General features: G+C 27.6%; 1 protein-coding gene across 2 annotated transcripts; it reads right to left on the reverse strand.

Annotated features, from left to right (window-relative positions):
• Positions 1–2,823: 2,823 nt before the first annotated feature.
• Positions 2,824–13,087, reverse strand: LOC129984824 (GPN-loop GTPase 1-like). Of its 2 annotated transcripts, none has more exons than XM_056094785.1 (3): positions 12,944–13,087; positions 8,516–8,607; positions 2,824–4,717 (listed from the first exon to the last, which is right to left on the reverse strand). In XM_056094785.1, the coding sequence occupies exons 2-3, from the start codon at positions 8,565–8,567 to the stop codon at positions 3,630–3,632; spliced, it is 1,140 nt and encodes a 379-aa protein (XP_055950760.1). In that variant the 5' UTR covers positions 8,568–8,607; positions 12,944–13,087; the 3' UTR covers positions 2,824–3,629. The 2 variants fall into 2 exon arrangements, with proteins under 2 accessions (XP_055950760.1, XP_055950761.1); XM_056094786.1 differs by lacking the exon at positions 12,944–13,087 and adding an exon at positions 12,730–12,819.
• Between the last annotated feature and the right edge of the window lie 73 nt (positions 13,088–13,160).

Consider the following 13,160-nt stretch of genomic DNA (forward strand, 5'->3'; position numbering starts at 1 on the left):
TTCTATCAATTTATAACTGGAAACTAAAATGGAAGAACACGTTGAAATTAGCTAAGCTAATTGGTCTAATTACAAATTCAACTAAGGTTTTTAAAATTTATAAAAAAGAAACACATATGTATCTATAATAATTTTGCCGGCATCCTAGCATAGGGGTAACGCGTCTTCCCCGTGATATGGGCGTTCTGGGTTCGAGTCCCGGTTCGGGCATGGCTGTTCTTCCTCTGTTCTATCTGTGAGATGTGTGAATGTGCCCTCCTGTAAAAAGGGGTTGTGCAAGCGAATGAGTGATGCGTGAGTAGCAAAGTTGTACTCTTGGCCCTAGTTGGCGTTACTATAAAAACAAGAGACGCTCCCCCACCGGCTTAAAATCGCTGTCTTTGTAACAGCGAGCTTGTCCATGGCAAGTGCCATAAGAAACAACAACAGAACATATACTAAATTTCAACTGTCTAGCTCAATGTGTTTTAGAGTTATCTTTGTCACAAACAGACAAATTGACGTTTTCTAAAAATGTATTTTTCGAACTTAAGGTGGTCCAAAATGTGGAAATTCATCAAATTCTCGCATTCGAATTTTTTGACGATTACTGTGCTTTATCTATATTACTTACGGGAGAAAGTTAAAAAGTTTGAAAATAAAATTTTTGATATTGTCGTTCAAAACCAGAAGAATTTTAATTTAATCACAACATTTTCTGCATTGTGATGCGAAATTCGAACACATGAGCGGGGATGTTTACCTCGTGACACGGATTTTAAAATACTAAAAGACAACATACAGTTAGACACTGGATGGCATTGTCAGTTCCTTTATCGAGATTGTGCTGCCATATGAATCAAAACATTCATGTACACATGAAATATACACTTCTGGTTTCGGGATCTTAACAATATGTTTTTCATTTAGATGGCATGCAGCCATTTACCACTTTGTAAGGACTTCAATATAATGAGGCAGCGTGAAGATATTAGAAAGCATGTCACTAAAATTATTTAAAATGTGACATTAAATGACATGTTCAATTGCTTTTATCATGAAATGGTGCAATTGAATGAAATAGCCCATTCATTGTTCACGCTACGATTATTCATTATCAGTTTCAAAATCCATTACATTTCTTATATAGTGATGCACAGTTAAATAAATAATATAAATAGGGGCGTTTATCATATCGCATGGATTTCAACGTACCGAAAGACAACGTACAGATAGACATAAGTCAGCATTCCCAGTTACGTTTTGTTATGCGATTGCGCCATCACATGAATAACATTTCCACGATCACTTGATGAGTACCAATTTCGGATTTCATTACATTTCCTGCATTGAGACGTGCATTTAGATAGCATGCGTGGAATTTGTCACCTAACACAGTAAACCAAAAGACAATGTGTAGGATAGGTGCTTACTGATTAACGATGAAGGGTTGACGATTCGTTGGCGATAACTTTAACATATTTACTTTTTTTCATCTTTAACATCAAAAATGTTAACATCTTTTAATATAAACAGACTAAATGGATGCTTGTTTTCTTCTGTCAAGTCATAGAATTGAAATGTCAATTTGGTTTTGGTGCTACATTTGATGGAGTTTGGCTCTTTCACAGTTAATTAACAAATAGAAGTAGGATATTACATAGCATAGTATTAGATTATTTAGACAAATGACATTAGATGGCATGTTTAGTTATATTTATCATGAGATTACATAATGGCATGAATTAATACATTCATACTCAACTGATAGTATTCAGTACAACTTTAAAAACTACATTTTTTTTCTTTGCGTAGTTGAGTTAGATGACACGAATGGACAATATATCAACAGATAATACGTATAAATATTAAATGATATGACATTAGATTATTTAAATGTGTGACATTAATTAATGTGCTTGGTTACGTTTATCATGAAATTGTATCGTCACATAAATTAGGAAACTTATATACACATGATGAGTATATGAGTTTCCGCACCAATTTGGGAATTCAATGCATTGTGACATGCAATTAGATGGCTTGCAATGAGACGTCCTAGCCCGCACATTAAGTTTAATACATTAATGTGATTAAAGAAACTATGATCGATCAAAAGCAAATATAATTTTCACATCTATATCATTAAAGAATAAATTGAGAGAATCAAACTGATTTTATTTTTTTATCGGAAGAAAAAACTGTTTCAAAAAATGCTATACATATCATTAATAGCAAAAAAATTGTTCAAATAATAAAATAGTATGCAAATGGTACATAACTTGAAATAAATTGAGTTCTTTTTATTTGTTAATAATAATATAACTGAATGTGTATTGATAAGTGTTAATATTCTCGAAAGAAATTAAAATAGAAGAAAAATAAAACTGTGAAAATTGCAAATTTAAACAATAGATTTTAATATTCCATTTCAGCTAATGTGTTTAAATCTTTTTAAAACAAGAGGCTGGTGTTGTTTTTAGAAAACTTTACTTCCATTCCAATTTGTAAAAGTATAAAGAATTTTTTATGATCTTCTTCTTTTAGTTTATTGTAAATATAATCTTGACACTGAATATACTTGAAGAAATTTTCCAAAAATAGTTACCACAAGTAAGGAGGAGGGAGTCCTGCCATCCTATACCTAATACTGCAAATAACACTTGGGTATCAGGATTGTGCTTGGCATAGTTTGGCACAATTTAGTTGGCGAAAAACTGCTAATAAAATCATGTCAGCCATCCATGCTAAAGATAAAAAAAGTGCTGGGGTCTAGTAACAAAAAGTGGTGTAAGTGGTCAAGTAACAGAAAAGTGGAGAGGAAAAAACATTTAATGCATAACATAAGTTTTTCAAACTTTTATTCTATTATGCAAGATTTACACAATCTTACAGCTTTAATATATATACATTAAATCATGAAAAAGGTTGATATATGCAATACAAAAATACAATTAACAATTTAATATTCAAATGTTGAAAAGTATTTTAATTTTAAAGTGTAATTACATTGTAATTTAATTTTAAATTGTACTTTTAATTTTTAATTTCCATAAATTTAAATTAAAACATTAAATAAAATTATAATATTCTTGAGTAATTTTTAATGCATTTAAAAATTGTATAAATATTTTTATACCTGGTTATGATTGCAAATGATCAGGGCAAACAAGTATATAAAAATACGTCAATATATATCTTAATATACCATGATAAGCAATATACCAAGATATACTAAACATATGGAGATTTTAACAAATCACAACACATCCAATGTAGTTTGTAACCACTATATCCAGATCATCATAAATGATCTGGTTAAATCCTTCATGATCATAATGTGACCTATACATCAAATCAAATCTTAAGATTTTTTAAATCCTTTTTATACATTTGAAAATAGTACAAATGTTTATATTATTGGCTGTTATTTCCAATTATTAATGTAAATATATAAAAATATCTTGATAAATCTCTTATCATACCAGGAGGATAAGAGATATACCAAAATATACACAGCATATGGATTATTGGATACAGCATATGATGCATTGGACACAGCACATGCAAAATTGGACACCGCACATAGAGGATTGGAAACAACACATAGAGAAAGAATTTTTACAAATCACAACACATACACTGAATCCTCAATCTTCACTATAGTAATTTAATTTTCCAGTGGTCCAATCTTCATCAGATGTATCTTCATCTTCTATACCATGCTGTACATAACTAGGCTCACTATGCACATCAGTCAAATTCATGGATTCGTCATTAAGTTCAACTTCAGAACCTTTCCCCATGTCCTTTCTCAAACGCTCTACTTCTTTCTGCTGCTTGGCCTTTTCCATTTCTTGCTTCTTCTGCACCATTTTTTCATACTCTGGCTTGTAAACAGTCTCATATTCCTTTGCTGCATCATCTACATTTTTGAAAAACTCATCAATTCCCAAACCAACAAGAGATGAAACGCCAACAGCTCGAAGGTTGTTATAAAACTCATCTAAAACCAGGCTCATTGATCGGGTTAAGTTAGAAACATAGGAAGTGTCTGCTTCTAAAGCCTCCTGGAAAACTTCAAAGTCCCTCATCCATTCAATGGCAAAGCTGCAGTCTAGGACATCTGTTTTGTTTAAGACTACAATGAAGGGGAGTTTGGTCTTATATAAAATACTACAAGCATATAACATATTTGACATGAAAGTAACAGGTTTGGCACTCCTTACAATGTCCATTACATACACTACAACAGTTGGATATGACGATGACAATGCTTCAGTAATTATCATACCAGAAGCTGACCAAGTAAATACTTCAATCTGTCCAGGTGTATCCAGGATAACATATTTACACTTAGAACTGTTCTTATCAACAAATTTTAAGACTTGGTCAAAACGAGTAGCAAACAGATTCAATGAGGTCATAATTCCACCATTAGGTCCAAGTACGTATTGCTGCATAACGTCCTTATATTTAACTGTATCACGGATGTCGATATTTGCAGGAAAAGGAACATTGTGGCATGCTGGATCCAGGTTTATCACATATGGAGGAGTTTTTTGTGCATGCAAATAAGAAGTTATCCTTTGAACAAAAGTTGTTTTACCAGATCCTGCCATTCCTAAAACAATCAAGCAGACCGGTTTTTGAGAAAGTTTTACATCTGCTAAGGACCCAGCAACATCAGCAACTGCAGTGTCCATTTCACTAACATGACAGCTAGGAATATCACAGCCTAGAAATAGAAAATTATGACAACAATTAAACTTCAAATAATGGAATTAAGAAAGATTTTCTGACAATACAGAGATTTTAAGTAGGAAATAGGAAGACACTTTCTCCTTTTCTTTAAGTAATTAGAAGATAAGGTTTGTAGTTCTGCATGACTGACTATGCAGTTTCTATTCTTGCTTTTCCTTACTAGCAATTAATCTATCCACCATCCAAATAAAGGAAAAATGGTAAAATGATCGACAGAAGATTAGAGAAGAAATAAATTAAATGGAGGCAAAGAGAAGGGATTTGAGAAGAAACAAATTAAATGGTGGGAATAGGAGGGATTAGAGGAGAAACAAATTAAATAAGGAAAAAGAGGAGGGGTAAGAGGAAAAACAAATTTATTTAAAATTATAAATTCTAATGCCACTCTGGTATAGCAGTTGTAGCAGCCCATAAACAAAGGTAAAAAACCTGATAGTCAAGCAACTTTATCTTCCATAAGAAAAAGGTTAATAAATAAAGATCTAGAAGATGAAATGCTTTCAACTATTATTTTTCCATTAAACCTACATTTAACAGAAAAAAATGGTAACCAATAAACTCAACAAATTTCCCATACTGATTCTATCTATCAATTATGCTGATAATATGATATTACAAAATTAAAATTAAGTTTTGATGATGACTGATACATCGTACATGATGTATAATGGTGACTGATGATCATCATCACCTTCTGCTTTGGAATGCAATAAACCAACAACAGGGTTTCCTTGGTGCATTTCTATGTCATAAATGGGAAGGGATGTTAGTAGAAATATCTGTGTTTTAAAAACAGTTTTATATTTATTTAAAATTAAAAAATAATTCTGCTCAGATATTTTCTTTTTATTCCATTAAATGCATCTGAATGTAACAGTCTATTTAGTTTTACTCGTACAATCTACTTCAGCTAACTTTGACTTTTTAAGATGAAACTTATCCACATAACTACTGAAAAATATAACTACATATATAAATTCAAACATCTAAAAGTATCATACCAAACCCTACAAAAAATAAAATTATTTTCAGCCTTTCTTTCCTATTTTATGCAGCATTTTAACTTAATTTACAGGAGGATTACTTATATACTGCAACATTTTTTAAAAAAATTCTATGCTTACTTTTTATTATGAAAATGATTAAATGCACATCAAAATAAATTTGTAGAAAACTAGTCAAACAGATAAAATAATAGAAACATTTCTTGAAAACATTATGTGAAAATGATCAGTTTCAGAAAATTCCCGAAGCTGTTTGCACATTAGTTCTTTGGTATTTTTTAATTTTTATCTTTGAAGCAAGATTGTGGGAGTTTCTTTTTGAACTTATCCTTATATCATCTTTTAAAATAAATCAAATTATTTTCTTAAATTATATCTTATTCGTGAAAATATTTTTCTTATGTATATCCTTTTACATATAGTTTTAATTAATTATAATTTAAAGAATTTCAGTTAAAAGCAGTTATTAAAATTTATTAGTATTATTTTAATTCAAGATTTTCTGAATTATTTATGAATCCCAATTTTTTTTTTTTTTTTTTTTTTTAATAGCTCTACTTGAGATAATATTTCAGTTAAAGAAACTTGATCTATAACAAATAAAACTATGAATTGTCAGCTCTAACTTTCATGAAATGAAGGGGTTCAAATAAATATTAATTTCCATATTTTTTAAAAGAATTTAGCAGACTGGGAAGTATTATACTAAAGACAATATAATCCCTTTAGCACATAAAATTAAAACAAGCAAGATTTAGCATTTTCTTTGCATGATATTTTAATTAATATATATGATATATATATGATGATTAATATATATAATAAAAAGAATAGTGTAATTATTTTGCTATTAGAAACATGCAATACAAAATCCAAATTTCCAGCAAAAATTCTTTAAGATTTCTATTAAATCATGTTCAGACAAAATGAAAAGGAGAGACTCAATCAGATTCATCTTATTAACAAAGTTTCTTTCACAAGAAAACAGCTTTTCTGGCAAGTGTAAGAAAAGCATTCTACAGAATTTTTATTTCAACCAAATCAAAACAAAATAAAGAATTCAACAATTATGGAAATTATCATATTAACAAGTTTTTTTTTTGTTTGATTTTTTTTTTACATGCAAAAATTGGATGAAGCTGGAAAGGAGTTAGTTGCAAGCAAGGCATAGGCAATCAGAGGCAAATTTCTCTATCTCTGCAATACTCAAGAAATTTCATTTCAGTATAAGATCCCACAATTATTTTATGAGGGAGACGTTTTCATTGGATAACTGGCATTCAAATTCATAGTTGGAGCTGAAATTTCATATTACTCCAGCCTATGGGATTCAAATTTCTTAAGATGGCATTGGAAAAAGACTACTGAAATTGAAAGTATTTCTTTAAAAAATCTACTGAAAAACTTAATCACAATAACTAAATTTTAGAATATTTTTTTTAAATCCTAAGAATAGTATTCTGAAATTTAGACAATATTTTATATCCATTTTGAATAAGTTTGAATACAAAGATATTTATAAGTTAAATGAAAGCATAAAATTATCACATAAGTATCACAAATATAGGTAAGTATCACAAATATAGGTAAGTATCACAAATATAGGTAAGTATAACAAATATGAGGTAAAGTACTTCATATCCTAGTACTACCAAAGTAATGATATCTCAAGAAAATTGCTGAAAATTAAAGAAATCATCCATTAGAAATGAATATAGCTGAAAATTCAAATTTTTGTATTTAAAAAAATCAAATCATTATATTTGGCAATAAATCTTCCATAAACAATTTCTTGACAGTATATATATCAATATTTTTTTCTAGTTTTTCATTTAAATTTTGCATCTCATTTAATTAATATGGAGTAAATCGAAAATTGAAAACTTTATTTTTTATACAGAAATTTATTTTATTTGGCCTATTTGCATTTTTTAAGTTAACATGTTTATATTTCATAATTTACACATTTTTACAATAAAAATTTTAAATTTTATTCAAACAATTCTTTGAAATTTCTTAGTATGTTCCTAATATTGTACGAAAATAGGTGTCTACATACTAACAAGTATCTTTGTACATATCGTAAAACAGTATTCCCATCATCACTACATTAGTCCAGTGCTACATTTCACATGCTTTTTAATCACATATTATTTACTTAATCTTCTAACAATAATTGAAAAATTATTTTTCATCAGAAACCATGAAATATATCACGATAACTGATAATTCATATTAAAATATACACTAAATAAATACTTGTTTAAATAAATTGTAATAAATACTATTAAAAATAATGTATAAGTATTAATTATTATTTTTAAACTTTTATTGACTTAACTTTTCTCACATATTTGAATAAGATAAGAAATACTTTGACTTAACTTTTCTCACATATTTGAATAAGATAAGAAGCTTTGAAAATCAACAAAATCACATTTTTCAATTAAATAAACAATGTTTTTAAACAATATTTCAGTTTAGTTTATTAAGATTGACTTCATATTCCAAATTTCAATGCCATCCCAATATCAACCTGTGACAGTGGATTTAAAATCAACCAGGTCTAGAACAGCACATATTCTCTGACACACTGATTTGAACTTCTAAAGTTCAGTTTAAGAAGCATAGAATTAAGAACATTAGAACTTGGCTACTGCCAGCTCAAATTTATAACTCAAAAATCTATACATTTTTTTATGATGAAAATAGTTTGAATTCAAATTTTTTAAATATAAAAAAAAGAAATTATGAAATCAAAAAATTACTTGTTGAAGAACTTGCTCCAGAATCTGCCGAGAAGGAAGTTGAGGCATCCATATTAAAAGTGTCACTTATGGAATCTTTCTCAGCACTCACACTAAAATAATTTTTAAAAGATATTAATAAATCTGCAATGCTGAATATTGAAATATATCAGCAATTTCATTTAATATTATTAGAATGATTTTTAAATGCAATATTTGAAAAATAACATTTAATAATTTTTATATTATATTGTTTATATTCAAAGGTAAAAAAATTTATGACAGTAAATTCCCAATTTTTTAATTCGTAATTAATTTATAAATTATTCCCTTTTGCTGAAAACCAAAAAGATAATATAATAATCTTTATTTCAATGGTAAAATGATAAAAAAAAAGTGAAAATAATGTTAATCAAGCAGTTTCCAGACTAAGATAAATATCAACTTCATTTGTACATTTATTTGGATAGAATAGCTTACATCTTAATTTATAGCCACAATATTATTTTATTGCAAATTTATTAATTAAAAACTAACTTTCCCGCCAAAAAAATCTTCATTTCTCCCACCGCCAAATCAGTAAGGCTTCAGTTTTTTTTTTCCCACGCCAATAAGGCTAGGCTTAAGATTTTTCGGCTGATTATTTCAAACGATTCTGTTTATTTTCTTAATGTTTGATGCATTTAAAACTAAACATTGTTAATTAATCGGTCTTTCCGGTTAATTCTGAGGTACTTTTGAATTAAAATAAAACAGAATAAAGGAAATTAAAAATTTCTAATCTGCATAGCGTTACCCCAACTGGCGTAGAAAAACTCACGTATTTGCGTTGCTGTAACTGGCGTTGAAAATTCACGCAAACGCATTGTGTTCTGATTGTTGACAATATTATCAAAGGATGATTCTTGATTTAAATTATTTTTAGGTTAGTTTTATGCTTTTGTAATTAAATTTTATTTATGTTAGTTATATATTTTTTGTACATGCTTATAATTTTAAGTATATCATTTTTTAAGTAGTTTTTTTAAACCTGTTTTCAACCGATTATTTAAAACAATTCATTTTATTTTCTTAGTGTTTGATGCATTTAAAATTAAACATTGTTAATTAATTGATCTGCTCATGATGAATTTGAGAAAATTTTGTTAACAAATTCTTGAGATATTACATAAATTAAGATATATATTCTTTAGTGCCTATGAAGTTTAAATGCTCAGTGACTCTGTTTTCAGTAATCATATTATAAAAAAATGCTTTATTTCAGTAAAAAATATTATTATATTAATTGCAGATTCATCCTTTCCACTTTAATTTAAAGCATAAATTCTACGGGAGCTAACAGAAACTTAGAGAGATACATATTACGCTATGACTGAAGGGCTTTATAATATTATGAGTAAATTATATGACTATCAAAATTTGAAGTTTTAAAATATTTTGATGATGAAGTTATTAAAGTAGGAATTGCATAAAATATTTAATTATTAAAATTTTAACGAACATTAAGATTGGCGAACCGGCTGGTCGCAAAGGCGGCTAGTAGTAAAATAAAAGTAACCTATATTTGTTTATTAATTACATGAATTCTAAAGAAATAGTTACTAACAAAAATCTTTGATGCAATTCTAGCATTTTTATTGAACTTAGCATGCATTTTTTGGCTAATAATCACTATTTTGTGATTCAAATAAAAGTACAAGAAACCAAGCATACATTCTGTATGCCTTTTTTTAGAACTAACTGAAACTAAAACTTGACAGAGTCATAATTTTAGTCACAAGAACACATAACAAATTTTCTTTATTTAAATCAAAGAGTTTCTTAATTATCTGGCTGATATGCAAGCAAAAGACACAGAAAATTTCAAAGAAATCTACAAATTCCATATTGAGAATATACACCAAATTTCATCAATCTGGCTCATGGCAATTTTTCTTTTTTAATCATCATGTTCACAGAAAACGTCATTCCAAAAATGTAATTTTTTGATTCAAGCATTTATATCTGAAATATGGAGATTCATCATATTTTCAAGTTCATCATGCACATCTAGAACATATCGGAAGCAATAAAAATGTCTTCCTTTATCAGTAAAAAAGAACTGATAAACAAATCTAGAGACTGCTGGCTTATGGGTGTGAGTGTCCAACAGACTTACCAAACTTAAAATTGAACTGGATTTTTTTTTGTTTGTTTGTTTTGTGTTACTTTTTGCTTAGTTTATATTTTAATGTATGTATTTTCTTTGTCATAATTTTATTTCCATATTATTTAATTCAAAATTTATAGTTTTGTATTACATGTGATGACACCTATATTACTTGTGTTCTTCCTCATTTTTCTTTTTACTTCCTCTTCCTTATCTTCATGTCTATCATATCAGCACATTCTTTATGTCTTTTAGAGAAGGAATGTTTTGTTATCTTCAATTCAATAAATCTAGAGACTGCTGGCTTATGGGTGTGAGTGTCCAACAGACTTATTTTTCCAAACTTAAAATTGAACTGGATTTTTTTTTTGTTTGTTTGTTTTGTGTTACTTTTTGCTTAGTTTATATTTTAATGTATGTATTTTCTTTGTCAGAATTTTATTTCCATATTATTTAATTCAAAATTATTCATTCAATTCAATTTTATTTCCATATTATTTAATTCAAAATTTATAGTTTTGTATTACATGTGATGACACCTATATTACTTGTGTTCTTCCTCATTTTTCTTTTTACTTCCTCTTCCTTATCTTCATGTCTATCATATCAGCACATTCTTTATGTCTTTTAGAGAAGGAATGTTTTGTTATCTTCAAATTCTAAATTTGAATTTATCAATAAATGAGCTTATTTCAGTGTAACGCCACTATTAGCACATACCATATAATTAATAAAATAAAATATCATTTCAACTTTGAATGTTTTGATAATTACATTATCTTCTCTTTGTATATTTCGAATTCAGACAAGTAATAAAATGAAATAGTTTAATTGTAAACAAATTTAAGAGATAAAGAATGTAATGTTCCATAAAATACATTCAAGTTAAATAATAAGATAATAGTTACAAACCTAATCAATTGCTTACATTATTGCTAATAAAATTTACTTCTTCATAAGGGTCAATTAGGTATTGCAAATAAAATTTTTGGAAGGAATTACAAAATGATCTCAGCATGTCAATTAGAATTGTTTTTATTTTAATGACTATTTTAAAAAATTTTAAACATTATGTAGGATGCACGATGATGGATTTTAATATTTTATAATCTTAGACAATATATATTATGAAGCAAATACTAACAATTTATCTTAAATAAATTTTTTATTTGAATAACTATGTAAAAAATTTAAGTTTTTTTCTTTATTCGTTTGAATTCTGATGGTACAAGATTCTTCTGTACAAATTATATTTATGCAGATTTTTGGCATTTTTAAAAAATTATCATAACAATGTGAACATAATGAAACAGGAATCTGACCAATTGTTCTTAGCAAAATATTACAATTATCCTTCTATAATTCATAAAAATTATACCTGCAAGAAAAATTCATATTTTGAAATTAATCTATAAACATTTTTTTTATTTTTTAGCTCTGCAAAAAATAAGAAATAAAAATATAACACTGTTCATGTATTCCAAGTGATGAAATCTATTTGGTGTGGGATCTACACCAGTTCAATGATACATTTTTATCCTAATCATCTCTAGTCCTTGTAACTAGAATTTAATTAAAAGTTTAACATTTTAATAATAAAGTAGAAGTGTTACATTATTAATTGCATAGCATTATGGATTTTTTTATCAAATTCAAATAAACTTCATCATGATATTCTAGAAGAAGAAAGATACATTTAATTCACATACAGACAATCCATTCTGCAACATTAACATGCAATTAGCTTACATGATGCTTCATAATGGGGAGAAAAAGGAAGTTTCCAAGCACTGATCATTTCTAACAATTCACCAAGCTATTATTAGTCAGAAAATAACAAGTACATTATACTTTTAATAAAAATCAAGTTATTGCATTAGAATCAGGAAGGCCTCTGATATTTAAAAGGATTTAATAATTACATTTCTTATATATTATAGAAACACAATCTAAAAGTTTGACGGATTTTAATAATATTAACGAGTAAGATTCCCCGAGCTTTAATGCAGAGAAAAAATCAATTGAATGGTCTAATCATAGAAGGTATTTAAATAAAACAAAAAACATAATTAGTTCATACTACTACCAGTAATAAGAGCATCAGAAATACGGGTTGACATATGGAAACCCAGTGGCAGATGAAATTTGCCAAAAAAATGAATTTTAGTTGCTATGTTACGAAGAAAAAATAATATTTCACAAGTCTTAGCCAGATCATTCCAATCTGAAATGTCGTTCATATTTAAAGAGACACAAATTTAAAAATAAATATTTTAGAATTTAAATTCCAGTTTCATTACCTGATTTTAAATATGATATGATCTAAACTAAAGAAGAACACTTGACAAAAAAAACACCTTTAAAATATTAATTGTCAAAATATTAACAATTAATTCAATGAATGCCGCAAATTACACAACAAATCAAAATTGCAACACACCACATTTTGTTTTTATACCCAAGTTGCCAAAATAGTTTTCCAAGTATACTATAAATTTATTATTTTCTGTCTTAAAA

This window comes from Argiope bruennichi, chromosome 9 (assembly GCF_947563725.1).
Source record: "Argiope bruennichi chromosome 9, qqArgBrue1.1, whole genome shotgun sequence".
Classification (NCBI taxonomy): Eukaryota; Metazoa; Arthropoda; class Arachnida; order Araneae; family Araneidae; genus Argiope; species Argiope bruennichi.

Excerpts from the sequence above, each read along its gene's own strand:
- LOC129984824 (XM_056094785.1), bottom strand. The coding sequence starts at position 8,567 with ATGGATGCCTCAACTTCCTTCTCGGCAGATTCTGGAGCAAGTTCTTCA. Across the intron at positions 4,718-8,515 it reads TGGAGCAAGTTCTTCAACAA|GCTGTGATATTCCTAGCTGT; the intron begins GTAATTTTTTGA and ends TTCTATTTCTAG.